The sequence below is a fragment of the Scardinius erythrophthalmus genome (assembly GCF_964197995.2).
Source record: "Scardinius erythrophthalmus genome assembly, chromosome: 1".
Lineage (NCBI taxonomy): Eukaryota > Metazoa > Chordata > Actinopteri > Cypriniformes > Leuciscidae > Scardinius > Scardinius erythrophthalmus.
In genome coordinates this window covers 49,310,864-49,326,371 of record NC_138221.1, presented here as the reverse complement: position 1 = coordinate 49,326,371, position 15,508 = coordinate 49,310,864, and the positions used below count along the sequence as shown (strand labels likewise).

General features: G+C 40.0%; 1 protein-coding gene across 1 annotated transcript in view; it reads right to left on the bottom strand.

The window, feature by feature from the left end:
• The window catches only part of xylt1 (xylosyltransferase I), a 64,700-nt gene extending 49,443 nt beyond the window's left edge, over nucleotides 1-15,257 (bottom strand). Inside the window, exon 1 of the mRNA XM_081385245.1 lies at nucleotides 14,949-15,257. Within this exon, the coding sequence (XP_081241371.1) occupies nucleotides 14,949-15,215 (267 nt within the window). The 5' untranslated portion in view covers nucleotides 15,216-15,257. The remainder of the gene's footprint in view (nucleotides 1-14,948) is intronic.
• Between the last annotated feature and the right edge of the window lie 251 nt (nucleotides 15,258-15,508).

Below are 15,508 nucleotides of genomic sequence, written 5' to 3'. Positions count from 1 at the left end.
ATTATCACTGTACTATGAATGATCATTATAACAAAATCACTTACTTGGTGGACAGCTGACCATTAGGTTCACTCGGCATGGGGCGTTTCTTCCAGTTGATCTTCCGTGGTAGTGACGCAAATATTTTGATTGTCATCACTCATTAAGCCTTGACATTGATGGCAATACCCGGTCCCATTCATTACAACAAAGGCACTCGGTTTCAGTCGGCATAGGTTGGCATGTTCCACATTTAACGTTACACCACCAGTCCGTGTTCGTTCTGATTCTCCCTTCGACATCAATCTGTTCGGCATCTTGTCTTACAGCTTCCAAAGTTTATAACTCCTCGTCTGTGTATTCTGGCTCAAAACTATATGGTTCTGGATCTTGGTTTGATACACAGTAAAATTCCTCTGACAATTCCTCAAAGTCAGCCATGATCACGAGTCGCGTTCGCTACTAGCTAGTCTGTCACGTTTGTTTTGTTTACGGAACCATCAACAGTCAGGGCGTCTCGTGTGCAGCGCTAATCACTCCGCCCAAGTAGCCACTCCGCCCAAGTAGCTGTGCTCCTACGCCTAGTGAGAATATAGTTCCCAGTATTTATACGCTTAAAAATGGTCTCTGTCTCATATAGCCTTGTTATTTGTACACGCTGTGACTATACAGATCACAACATGTAAATAGGAAAATGTTTGCATTATTTTGTCACTTATTAGGATTAGTATGCTACCATTATCCATTTACATCCAGTCTTTGTGCTAAGCTAGGCTAGTGGTGGGTGAGTCAAATAACACTTACAGAACGCACAGAAATGAAAAAGGTATGTATGGACTTATCTAACTCTGGGGGATACTGTGAATAAGCTAAAGTCCCAAAAAGTCGGAGTGTTCCTTTAAGCAAAATTATTTGTTTTTTATTTGCTCTATAACAGGAAATCTGGCCAAAAAACAAAAAAGATTATATATATATATATATATATATATATATATATATATATATATATATATATATATATATACTGTATATATAGGCTAGATTAGGCTAGATTGTATAATATCAAGATTTAAAGCAAATACAGAACTGTCTGACTTTAGATTTTCACTTTCTGACAGTAGGTGGCACTTCTGGAACAGCAGCGGTTTCTTTCGGTACTGCTGTACACAAAGCAGCTGCGCTTATAAACACTATTTTATATGGAGGTAAGAGGAAACTTTCTGAAGACAGACATTTCCCTTCAGAAATACATTAATATAAACCCCCACCCCCAATTCAATATTTATATTTTTCTTCCAATATATTGAGCATCGCTAACAATGAACTTGCTGCGCCTGGGAGAGTATTTGTTCTGCTGGTGTGTCTATGTTTTCTCCTTTGCGTCCATTTTTAACGTGTACCCCTCTCTTCCCCTGTTAACGTCCTGTTTACAGACGTCATATTTCCACATAAATGACATTTTGGGAAATGATTGCAATGCAGTTTGTGTGCAAGTCCGGAATAGAGACCGGCCAAAATAAATCTGGTTGCCGATTGTGCGTTTGAAGCAAGAAACGTTAGGCTCCGATTTATGGGCGGTTGACTGGCGCATTAACAGGCAGGACAGAGGACCTGTAATAGACAAAGAGACTCCCTCTCTTGGGCAAAACTGGTCTGCGATAGGCGTAAGAAACTTTAAGTGGTGCAGCTGGAGGAGTGTGTGACCGCCGTCATCAGATTATCTCTAGGGCTGTGGCCTTTTCTCTTGGCCAGAATCAGCATCCCTTCAGACCCTATGGAATCAGTTAGCCAGCGCAGTGCTATTCATCAGACAACTAAATCCTTCCCATTACAAAATTAGAGAGAGAAATAGGATGAGCAATATAGGCAGAGACAGAATTAGAGTGTGTGTGATAGAGAGAAGAGAATGAGAACCAGGGGGGAAAAGAATGATTAGGGAACTTTAAGGCAGCCATAGACTTTAATTACACTAACTATGGTGTTTGGAGGGGAAGTGTTTTAATACCTCCATAAACTGCCCTAAAATGCGTCGCAGACCGTTCTGACACAGACTGCGGGCACAGTGGCAGGCTAGCACAATCCTTCCACATTTCCTGTGTGTTGAAGAGCAATAACAGCGGGCTGAGGTAGATTAGCAGCAAGACTTACACACTCGGTGACGTCTTTTATGAGCAACGCTGCCTTAATGTCATGGAGGCTGTAACTAACACTTACACTAAATCAACCTAAATAGAAACTTAAATGGCAAAGCGACTGAAAACTAATGTCAGAGAAAAAGGACGCAAAGATATGCAAATACCAGCTCTCAGGATAATTATGGTCATTTATTTGCCCCCTCCTATTGGCTCAAGGGTGGATTACAGACGCAAAGCTTGACTCTTTGAGCCAGTGCTTTGGCAGCCTTTCAGTCACCATTACTCAGTGGTGTGTCTCATTTGGATCTTTTCAGCGAGTTCAAAATCATCTGGGAGGCACTTGCACTCACTCATGTAGTATATAACATGCATATCAGCATGTGCATGATGTTTCTTGGTGGTACTTAATCAATCGTTAAAAGATTAACGATCGCGATCTCGATTCAAACACCCATGCGATCTCATTCCTAATTGACAATGATTCAGCCGTCTAATAAACCTTTGACAAGTACAACCACACTGGAACATTCAAATCTGATCCAGAGACAGCAGTTGTTGTGTACAGGTATGAAACAGCTTCACAAATTGTTTGTTTTTTACCACAAAGTATAGTTATTTCTGTCTTAGAAATATTCAAATTATTGGATGTAATATATAATCATATACTGTGATAAAAGTTTATATTTCAGATATAAACACTATAATGTCTATGGTAGCAATCAAAATGTCAAAATCACTTTTTGAAAAGTAACTTGATGCTTCAAATAAAGATTGTATCAAATACATTGTTACACCAGTAGGTGGCGACAAGTGACTTAAAGGGGTGGTTCGGGATTTTTGACATCGGACCTCATTTTTAAGTCAGCCTGGTTGTTATTCATCAGTGGAGACATTTAAAAAAAAAATGATCCAGTCCTTATATTTGGATAGTTAGCCGATGCTAGGCTAGCACGAGTCAAGGGTAGATGTTAGCCAGCCATTAAAAAACGTTTTACCCACTCCACAGTGCACCAAACGCAAATCAATTATAACACTAGACTATCGATGTATATGTCCGTTGAGAGAATAATGTTAGAAATCAAACTTACCTTTCATCTCAATGATCCCAAAGGAACTAGTTTCTCAGCAGCTGCGGAATTTTACTTTGCTCCAGTTAGTAATGCGGCAAAAAGTAAACACAGAAAAGAAGCGCACTACAGTGTGTGCAGTACATGTGTGTACCGGCTCACTCGGTTGCCTAGGTAATCAATATCACTCCGCTGCTGCTGTAGACAAGGCTTATGATTACAGGGAACAAATTATAACTAATGCAATGTGATGAAAGGTAAGTTTGATTTCTAACATTATTCTCTCAACGGACATTTGCATCGATAGTCTAGTGTTATAATTGATTTGCGTTTGGTGCACTGTGGAGTGGGTAAAACGGTTTTTAATGGCTGGCTAACATCTACCCTTGACTCGCGCTAGCCTAGCATCGGCTAACTATCCAAATATAAGGACTGGATAATTTTTTTTTAAAAAATGTCTCCACTGATGAATAACAACCAGGCTGACTTAAAAATGAGGTCCGATGTCAAAAATCCCGAACCACCCCTTTAATGTATTTGTCATTGAATCATTCATTCAAGAGATTCATTCAAAAAGGCTGACTCATCCAGTAATGAAGTAATTGTGAGTCTTTGAGTGAGTCGTTGAATAATTTACTCAAATGACAAAAACTAAAAAATAAATAAATAAATCTCTCATTAAACATCATTTAAGTAAACGAATATTCAAATTTATGAGCCCAATCTAATTCTAATACAATATTTTTTGAAAAATGCCCATCCCTAGTTATATCTCATTTCCCTCTTTCGGGAAACAGTGGTTATATGCATAATTCAACGCTATTGTTAAATAAAAGCTCTAAAACTATGAAAAATATTTTCCATTCTTCGAAGTCAAGCTGAAATAAAACAAAAAATATAAATATAACATGAAAACTTGAAGAAAAATGTTAGAAATGTTGAAATTAGAAATTTTGCCTTTATAATTAACTGAAAATAAAATTAAGTTGAAGTACTAAAATTACCAAAATTAAAATAAATTAAATTAAAGATATATATATATATAAATTTAACTATAAATTGTACTAAAATAACACTGAATGCAAGTTGCTGAATAAAAGTGCCTGCAAAATGAATAAATGTACTGTAAATGAAAAGTAATTTAGCAATTAGACTAGCCTAATGCTTTTTGTTTAATGGACGATGAAACTATGAAAAAAATGTCCTAGAGACTTAAACTGATGGAGAGACCTAAGCCACATCTCAGAAAAGACTCTTTTGGCTAGCAAGCAACCACCTAGCATCCACAAAGAAACGTCCTTAAAAAAAAGGCCCTGGCAACCACTCACAGCAAGCGACACATGGGTGAACAACACTAAAACTCTAGCTTAAAATTGTAATTGACCATTAACTGACACCTCTCAGTTCAGAGGCATCATCCATCCGCTCTAAACTATGGAGAAAGAGGACACAAGCAAAGTCAGAATAAGCCAATTCCCTCACTTCATTAGTATTCTTTTCATTCGGCTATTCAACCTTTTCAGGTTGTGGATTTGGCCTTAAATGGATACCCCATTTCTCTTCTTTAGAGTTTCTGAAAGGGCACCCCAAAGTGAAAAAGTCGAACTGAGAGCTGTGCTTTAGTGACTGGTCCGTCCATGTACACCAGACATTTAGCATTAAGTGATTCTTTCTCTCCAGCTTAAAGCGAAAAAGCACAGACCGTGTGGTAGGGTGATTCATAATCAGATGATTCACCTGTCCACCGAATCACACTAAAAAAAAAAAAAAAAAAACTGTCTCCCAAGAGGCGGACACCTTACCAGGCTACCAAACACGTTATACTACTCACAGCCAGACCTTTGACTAAATGGCAAAAGGTCTGGTCTACATTTCCACCCACTAAGAACCGCCCACTTAGAAAGGATAAGTTATATTCTATTCTATTTTGTCTAAATTGGTTAAAAAAAAGTTTGGGCTAAGTACATTTTTATGTTTATGAAAGAAGTTTCTTATGCACACACAGCAAGGTTGCATTTATTTGATTAGTAAAAGATACATTCATAAAATTTTATACAATCAGATTACTTCTTGCCAGGCTAAGAAAGTGCTTTCCAGGTTTGTCTGCAACATGCATAGGATAGTCTGAAAAAGGACTGCGAGCAGTCCGGTGGTATCAGTGGTCTGGACAAACAATGAGTTTAATAAAGATACTCTAGCAACACAAAGTATTGTCAAACCCTCTGGGATTGCTGAGGATTACGCCAGGGATTTGAGTAGATGCCGGATTAAGGGATTTTTTATTTATTTTTTTAAAAGGAGAAAATACACATAAATTGCAGTTTTCTCTTTGAACATGGAGCCTGCACTTAATCACTCCCAGAGACTAAGCCTGGATGCTCAAGACGCTTCTCTGGTTAGCCTGCGACCGCATCTTCCAACAGTGGGCTTGGGGGGCTCTAGTTCCCTGTCAGAAATCAATTGCGAACTTTGCGTTTACCCCTGCTGCTTGCACAAACAACGATCAGAGATGTCCAGACCAGCTGTTCAGAGGGATTCACAGGGGGTACCGTCTAAAAGAGAGCGAACAGGACCCTCTGTTCTGCCAGGATGAGTCGGGGGGATCTAACCGTGGGTGGCGGAGGGAGTTTATTAGCATTCAGAGGCTCAGTGGGAATTCACACCAGCGTGTGATATACTCGCATTCTCTCGCTTGCCGCTAAAAAAGAGAGCAGAAGAGTCACATGATCGGGGCTTTGAAAGAGCCTGCGTCTTGGTCACATGCAGCCGACATGATTCACAAGCCCCAGCAGGCATTGCCTAGAATTATGCCCTTCCAGCGCACTTTAATTAGGTCTCTGTTGCGGGACGCATATTGTATAATGGAATGGGTGAAATGGCATTTGTGGCTTGAAAAAGGTGGAGATTTGGGAGCACCCAATGTCTTGTAGACAAAGCTATTTGTGATATTCTCCTCGTTTACCACAATAAAATCATCACTGACATTCACAGACGTCCAACAAATGATTCTCTGTTGAATACAGAAATGACTAGAGGATCATTAGCTTTGGCGTCTATGGCATCTACAAAACCAAAATGAGATATGAGAGGTCTTGGAAACCACAGTCAACCGGGGCCTTGAAAATTCACATCGTGATTTAAATTCCCTGAATTTCACACGCAAGCATAAAACAACACCAGGCCTTATTCCCAGGATGCCTCTCGCTATCTGCATAAGACAAAAACAAACAAACACAAAAACTAGTTTAAGATGCTTACCAATGGGATTTTTGTCTCTCCATTTGGGATTATGGATTTTAAGTATTTGTTATTGCATCTGCTAAAATCCGTGGCTGATATTAGATATTAGACCGTGTGTAATGAGGATGTTGTAGAGTAGCGTGATTATCTGATGCTGGGTGGATTATGGTGGCTGCTTGATGCCGACGGATACACGGACGAGCTGGTTTGGCCCACATTCAGCGCAGGAATGCAGAGGACACAATATACACAGCGAAGAGAAACAGACTGTGAGACCAACTCAGAGAGTAGACAGGAAAGAGAGAGACGGACAGACATCACAGACATAACAGACTCAGAGACCTTATGTACTGAGTCCCTTCAACCTGTTTAGCTAAAGAAGATCTACTCTATTTGAGTGTGTGTGTGTCATATGTTTCAATGCCATGTGTGTGAATATTGTTGGACGAGTGGGAGTGTTACGGAGGGAGTGTGGGGGAAATAGAGACAGGCTGAGAGAAATGGGAAAGAGAGAGAGAGAGAGACAATGAGAGAGAAACAGACACAAAGAGAGAGAGAGATATTCAGAGTAATTCCTCACATTACAAAACATTGTGACCGGTGATATTGACTGGTTATAAATCTAAAATCATTCTTAAAGAAATTGACAAATAAAACATGACCACGATAAATTTGAATTTGATCTCCACATCATACGTACGTTACTGAAAATGAAGCTGAATTGAACTGTAAAAGACAGAAAGACAAAGAAGGGATGCATAGATTTTGGTCGATACCAATAAGTCAGAAGTATAGCTGATCCTGATAAATGGCCAATATTAAAATTCTATAATATTTTGCATACTTAAAACATTTTTATATATATATATATATATATATATATATATATATATATATATATATATATATATGTGTGTGTGTGTGTGTGTGTGTGTGTGTGTGTGTGATATAGTTGATATATATATGATAAACTAAAATCACAACATGTAAATTTAGGCAGTATAAAATTTTTATTCAATTTGAGATGTTATTAAATTAACTTTAAGTGAGTGTTACATTAATGTAAAAATGGAGGAAATTGCTGTTTTCAATCAATCAATCAATCAATCAATAAAACTAACACAAAACAGTAAAATGTTAGAATATAGTAAAATAAGAATAATACAAAAGATGAATTGTTGATAAAGCAAAATAATACATGCACTGGAAGTTAATGTGGCAACTGAGACTAAATGTGAAAGCGAGCGTGAGTAGAGAGTCCATTATTTATTGTGCCAATAAAGCACACAGACAGAGAGAGAGACACAAGAGTCTGGATGGTGGAGGTAAAGCAGCCAGTGAACGCCAGAGCTTGTTTTCTTTCGGCAGTCACTGACTGAGCTGTAACACAAGCCTCATTCATGTGACCAACACACGGTTACATAGTCATACTGACACACCTTCACACTCACAGTTACACACCCTGACCAACGCTTTCCACTGCTCACAGGGAACGTATTCACATGAATACACAATCCCTCTTTTCATCTACAGCGCCAACCGCTCGCCCTGACGACTCCTGCTTAACCAGTCTTCTCCAATCGTCAATTTAACACGAACATATTAAACTCTAACACGTACAGCATTAGTGCGCTTACTGATGTTTTTGTATGTCGGTGTATTTAAGCAGTTAAGCAGTATTCATGATGCACAATATCTCAGTTCCATATTGGTTATTGGCCAATATTATAGATTTTTAAAATGTATTAGTATCAGTCGATGTTGCATATTTGTGCATGGTCATTTCCCTTACATTTACATTCAGATCACCTGGATCATATGATACTAATCTATCATCTAAAGTTAATCTTTAAAAAACAATTTTACAGTAATAATTTAATAAAGCCATGGTCTTTTGAGCACATCAAATGTTTTACAGACACTGCAACGGTTAGAAAATGGCATCACACTCTACGGCATCTTTTTTTTAAACATAATCCAAAAATCTAAAATCTAAAAATATGCAATCTTCTCCACTGTACAGCAATGCTGCAAACATACAGATTTAAAGTTTGCGTTTTCAGCTAAAAGGTCACGCTGTGGAGAATAAATCTTCTATTGGTCACACGTCTTCACGTGACATGAATTCGCAGGTCAGTAACGCAGCGAAATGCATAACTTTTCCGCTTGTGCTTGCGCTTCCCGTCTCATTCATGCGTATGAATTGAAGTCAATGGAACGAAAAGTGCAGTGTGACCGTTCCTTAACACTATTAAATGTAATCTTTAGCACATCTCCAAATGAATACCCATATTTCATACTGTACATTATAATGTTGTGATGCCTAAATATTAGTATATCATGATTGATTTTAGTTTTCAGTGTTTTATTTTTAATTTAGACAAAAATGTACAGAATTTTAATATCGGCCATAGCATGAAAATAATTATTGGCTTCAGAAAGGATTCTAATATTGGTTCATCCCAAATATTCTGCATATAATGCATCTAATCAAGACCGCACATGTCTCATAAAAGACCTCACACAAACGACACTCCATAACCCCGCCCACTACTCGCAAGTGTCCTTAGGCCCCGCCCCCTCTTATTTCCACACAAAAGAGTGATAACAAAGTGCCAACAATGACAGGGGTGAGATGGAATTAAGGGCCTGTAGCAGCGTACTTAGCCAAGTATGAATAGCGCCCGACCACAGTTATGTTAATGGTAGCATTACGGTGCACCAATTTGCTGTTTTTCCAATATCTGTGACAGGCCACCATTGTGCTGTCAAGCTTACATAACAATTAACTCACTTTTTATGGACATGTTTACAAAGGACATAAAGCACTCCTAGCAAAATATTCTACCCTAACACAATAGACATTCAGCCACTTGAAAGCATTTTCACGACGATGGCTGCGCCAGGAAAAGTGAGTCTTTATCACGGCGCTCAGTGTAAACTATAAAATCAGCTTGAGCGCTTGCTTTCTTTTTAGTAGATGAAGTCATTGGCGAGGCAATGGGACCGAGCCCGCTCGTTAAGAGAGCACATCATGGAATTGTTTCTGATAACCATCAGCTTAACACAGAGAAACAAATCAATAGGTGTTGGCTCGGTTCATTACGTAACAGTCAGAAAGAGATGAAAGTGCTCTGTTTGGGCTTTTCTGCACTTCTGGAACGAAGGTAACCTCATGAAAACAAATCTGAGTTCGCCTCTGGCCTTTGAAAGCCATGCAAAAACAACCTGGCCCAATGTTACTGATTCGCCGTCATCAATCTTTACAAGGTCTGAGATATACTCCCCTCTCTGTTTAAGAGCTAATGGAGAGGAGGAAATGCTAACAGGGCAGCTGTCCAACTGAAGCTGGGGCAAACGAGCACCCTGGGGCAACTTTTGATGATCAAGCAAAACAACGACCAGCCTGGATCAAATGTTGAGTATGAGAGAGAGAGAGAGAGAGAGAGAGAGAGAGAGAGAGAGGCAACAGAGACAGAGAGATGGCCTGTAAGCACTCAGGCATACTGACGGAGTGTGAGTCAGCACTGCACGGCGAGGAGAGGATGGAACAACTCAATAACAGGAAAAGACTGAGAGAAAGACAATGTATCTACAACAGTTTCTGCTAAGAAAATTAGTTGCGTGACTGGGAATGACACAGTTGGCCGGACAAAAGCAGAATTTTTGTAAATGTTTATTTTGTGTGGTTACACAATGGACTGTGCAGCAGAGGTTGTGTAACAAACAATCATTATCTGTCTTTCTGATGGATTGAGTTGTAACCACTGATCTATATAGAATGATATGTAATGTCATTATATAGATCAGTGGTTGTAACATTTCTGTCACTGACTATTTTTAATCCATCATGTTTGTTTTAATTTCCCAAATTCCCCTGATTTGAGCGTGTGCATGTGAAATCAACTAATGGCCAATATTCAATGAATCTTTTCAATAATTAACAGTTACAATTTAACTCAAGGTAGCAGGTTAACACGTATGGTATGTTGTTTGTACAAGTGAGGACGACTATGAGGACTAGGTTTTATTATTCCAAAGCTTTGTCTGCCTAGTCAACACTCTCTGGATCCCTGCTAAAGGAAATATCCCTCAAAATGCTACAGTGAGTGAGAAAGAGCCACATAGGTGTTTGTGTGTGTGTGTGTGTGTTTGTGTGGGCAATTATTTCACGCTTGGTCCCCAGAGCCCCTCCCTCTGGGATCCCACCACTAATTCAGGTGGCGAGCGACGAGCACATTAACATTCAGCACACATGCTGAGCACGACATATGAGATTGATCACCATCAAACCAGACGCCCCTCACATCAGGAACCCAAGCAGTGTTTGAGCATGTGGGACCGGCTGACCTGAGGAGAATCAGAACATGCAGTAACAAGACAAATGTGGCGTTCAGCTCACCTGGTGCGCAGCGGCAACTGGCTAATGAGAGCATGTTAAAAGCAAATGAAGGAAGTACCGTTTATTGCTGCATTAACACAGGCCCCAAAACACGCCAAACACACGTGGAATTAACTTAATCGTCAGTGGAATTAACTTAATCACCAGGGCATGTTTTCCTCAGCACTAAATCTGCCTTCAGAAATGTTTCAGTTAGTGAGGTTGACTAATTTATCTAGAATTTTTTCTTTTAATAGAGAAAGAGGAATAAACTATATACATAAAACATGGATTACAAATTAAAATATAAAAATACATATACAATAATAAGGTTTCCTCAAGACAGATTAATCAATTTATCATTGAGCCAACCCTCTGACTAGGGTTGAAAATATCTAGATATGAAAGTATCTAGTTTAGCAAATCAATTAGGCTAATAGTTAAATTCATTTTAATCTAGCCACATCTTAAGTTCCATTTGGGCTTGGAAATCCTTTGCTTAGGTAGTACAAAAACATGTAAAGTATCCCCAAAAAGTTGCACCTAAAATGGACCAAATGAGCCAATTTTGCCATTTACAAAAAATCCCACATTTATCTGAGGTTTAATCAACTTCCCATTGTGCACGGCCAACATCCCCATTTCCACAAGCAATGGAACTTCCAGTTTTGGTTTCAGGAAGGAATTCACACACAGTGCACAAACCATACAAGAAATCCAGTGCTGAATACCCAAATAACATGCAAATGGTGAGGTCAATGTAGGACCAGACAAAGTCTGTGGAAATTGTGCAGGATAGATTTAAACAGTCAAAAATGTTAATCAGAGTCGAAGGAGTCAAAATAAGAACTTGCAAAAAAAAAAAAGGAAAGCGAGATGATCCCATTTTTTCTGCAATTCAGCAGCGTTTTTGATGGGCGCAGATTGTGTGTGGGATTGGGTTAATGTCATGTTTAAGAAGGCAGCACAGTGACCCACAAAAGGTGAGAGGTCATCTGTTCTCACACCTCTTTAATCAAAAAGGCTGAAGAGCAGACAATTTGTGCCGGCAGAGTTGTGACTGTGGTATTAAAGAGCAGTCGGCATAAAGTGCAGAACAAAAAGGGATAGTCACTCCCCTGTCTATTCTGCTCTCTTTGAGTCAACAGAGGCCAGGTAGAGTGTAGCACTAGTACACCGAAACACCCGGACAACAAAGACTCATGCTGCTTTTTAGACAGACACAAACACATTACATGATGATGCAAACTCAACATGCACAATGCAAATTTTCTATATCCTAATCATTTGTTAATGTAGACTACTCATTACTTCAATGAGCTCACTGTTTCTGCCTTGTATATCTACATTGTCGAAATGAATACATTGTTAGCTAAGCTAACTGCATGATTATACATTTCTGAAATACATTACTTGACACAATCACCTCTGATAACAGATCACTCTAAACTGTAATGTAGACACATGCATTTTCTGTAAAGCTGCTTTGAAACGTGAATTGAGAAAAGAGCTATACAAATTAATGTGAATAGAAAACTAAACTCTAATCATATGTACCGGCAAAGCCAGAACAGACAGATTACCTGAAATCACTCGAAACAACAAATTAGCCACGAGGAAATCCAATAATTATGTGACTTCACGATGAAGATTAATATCGGACAAAAGCAGACTGATAGGTATCTATTTCTTGTCTGTGGGACTGAGAGCCTTCAGGGGGTTCGGATGCATCTTCTGAAACGCTCTCGGGTTTCTAACACTCGCTCTAGACTTCCCACCTCGCTGATTCCATGCCGTCTCAGGACGAGGATCGAGATAAACAGCCGAAACAATCGCACGGTTACCGGCTCCCACTTTAATCCTCTGCCAATCCTGTTTGCCAGAATAAACAGCCCACCGAGGCCACAAACAAATCCGAGAGCAGAACAGATATGGAAGAGCTGAGCGTGCACACAAGAGCACGGGCGAAAAGGTGACCGCCGCTGGGGTCACGCCGCACTCTATTATTATTGCACGAAGGAATCGAGTGGTATAGGGCGCCTCATGCAGCAGAGTCAGATCCAAGCAGGATGATGGCTCTACAGGGAGCATTTCAGAGCAGACGACACCGAAAGACGGACACACTTCACACCGCCGAGGCAGGATGGCACCGAGCCACTCTGCTGACATGCACACATTTACTGGACATTAACGCTCCTGCCAAACTGCGACATCTTGAAGGCAAAACTGTCTGAGAAGCAAGTCCTGCTGAGAATTCGGCATCCGAAGGTGCCGTCGATTAGTGCTGGAGGGATTATAACGTGCACTTTAGACTGCAGGATTAAATACGACCACAGAAGAATAGAATTATCACATTAGACACAGATAGAGCAACAAGTCTGTGGGGATATTAGCGAGAGACTAAATGAGATGGAACGTCGCTCCAGGCTCGCTGTAGTTTACATTACACCTGGATTAGAAAGCTAAATGAACACCTCTGCAATTAAAACATTGTTGCCAAATGGTGATGGTAGTGTTAGCCCGCAGTGACAATCTGTTCCAGCCTTCACATTTTTACATTATTCAGATTTACATGAACATAATTAGGATGATATTTCTTCAATGAGGAAAAAGCTGTTCAAACACAGCTATTGATGACAGAAAGATTTCTAATTAGATTAGGCAAACCTATGTCTGGGAGCATTATGTTAATGTGATGCTACATGATAATTAGCATCAATTAATTGTAAAAAATGATGCGGACTGATGAGGGAGTGTAGCGCTTTTACTGAGGTGCGGCGTTTAATGTATTCTGTGCGAATGCATTACAAACACTTTAATGTTTTATACACCGGCTTGGCTGTGTCTCAAAACTGAGCAAGCTGCCTACCTAGGAGGCATTCCTAGGCATGTGCATCATGCATTTTGTAGAACTTAACATGCATCAATTCCCAAAAATGCTTTCTGGTATATAGCCAACTAGGTTTTAAGACAGTCATAGAGATGGATACATATAGTCCGGTTTTGCTCTAAAGTGCTGTGCAAATTTGCAATGAAAAACATTTCTGGTTTGAACTAAAGAGCTATTTTTAACTGATCTGACCATACTCTCACTGATGTTCCCTAATGTAGTCGGGTCACTGTCCTCAACGCAAGGCATGGAGGGTCTGTCAGCAAAGCTGCAGGCAACGACTCAGAGCAGGAGCATCATGTCCAGACAGATCAGCCAACATTTCAAGGCACAAACTGAGTGGAGGATGTTACGAATCCACAAAATCAATAGTAAAATATGTGGATTTTAAAACTGCCGCAAGTGATCTTTTTTTGAGGTGTCAGTGAGGACAACAATGTTGATGCTTAATATATACATATATATATTAGACATATATATTACAATTTAAGAATAGATAATAGTATTTATTATTATTATTATAATTTTTAATTAGTAATATTTAGTAAATAAAACCAAATGAGCCTAAACGCAAAGGGGTTCAAGGTAAAAAATTACATATTTTTAAGACATGTTGAATCAGGTTATATAATTTATGTTATCACAGAGTTAATTTATGTTACCTCATGAAACACATTTTAATTTACCTGACAAAACATTTCTATAGTTTTTATTGTAAGAGTGAATGATATGGGGATAAGAAATAGAGGGCATTTAATAACAAAATCGAAGTAGGCTATTTGCACTATATCCATAGCCGATGGAACCGGATTATTTATATCATAAATCATTTAAATCTTCATACAGGTCATCACTCCCAGCACATATCACCAACAATATGACATGAAGATGATCTGAAGGAAACGCATGAGAGCTGATCTGCCTATTCCTCCCACATACACAATTACAACAGCAACAACTTAATGTGAGTTTTAACGGACAGCGATCCGTCACACGAGATGCTAAAGTGTCCAACACAACTGCATCTTACGCGCCGCGCGCGACGGTCACATTCTCAGCTGCGGTGTATATAGTCATGACAACAAAGGGCTACATTTCAGCACATCACTAACAAATCATCCAGCCACCGTTCGTGTAAACATAAACACCCAGAAACGTTGGGTCTGGGGATCATTTCCGAACAGAGAACGGGCCCTTTATGACGGCGGACCGTGAGGAATGAATGGTGCGCGGTGAACGGGGAAATTCCGCCTTACCGGCTGCTGTTTTTGTCGAATGGAGGCTTTCCCAAGCGGCGGCTGGTGATGCCTCCTCTGGAAGCCGCTCTTCGGGTTCTCGCTGTAGGCTTTGTTGATGCCGAATCGGTCCCTCTTCTCTCTGGCGTTGTCTTTTCGGTCTTCTCCCGTGTCCAGACTGCTGAAGTTCCACACGATGAGCGTTTGGACCAGCAGCACTGTCAGCGCGGCTATTAACGCGGACCGCGATCGGCGAGCCAGCTTACGGGCGCACAGACTGCCGAACATCTTCACCCTGAAGCGGCGAGGTGCCACTGCCGTGCGCCGACAGTCCGCTTTGTGGCTCAGCGTCGCGAAAGGAGCGTGGAGAGGGAGAGAGGGAGAAAGGGAGAGAGGGGGCGGTTGGCAAGGGCTCCGCTGGAGGAGAGAGAGAGCGCGCGCGCGGTTGAAACACGTCCCCTCGCGGTGACACATGTAAACTACACGGGGGCCATTCCATGTTCTTATCAGTTTCAATAAACGTTTTATCAGAGAAACTATGTCTAAATTGTTTTGTTAGTTAATCTAAACATTTGAATTTA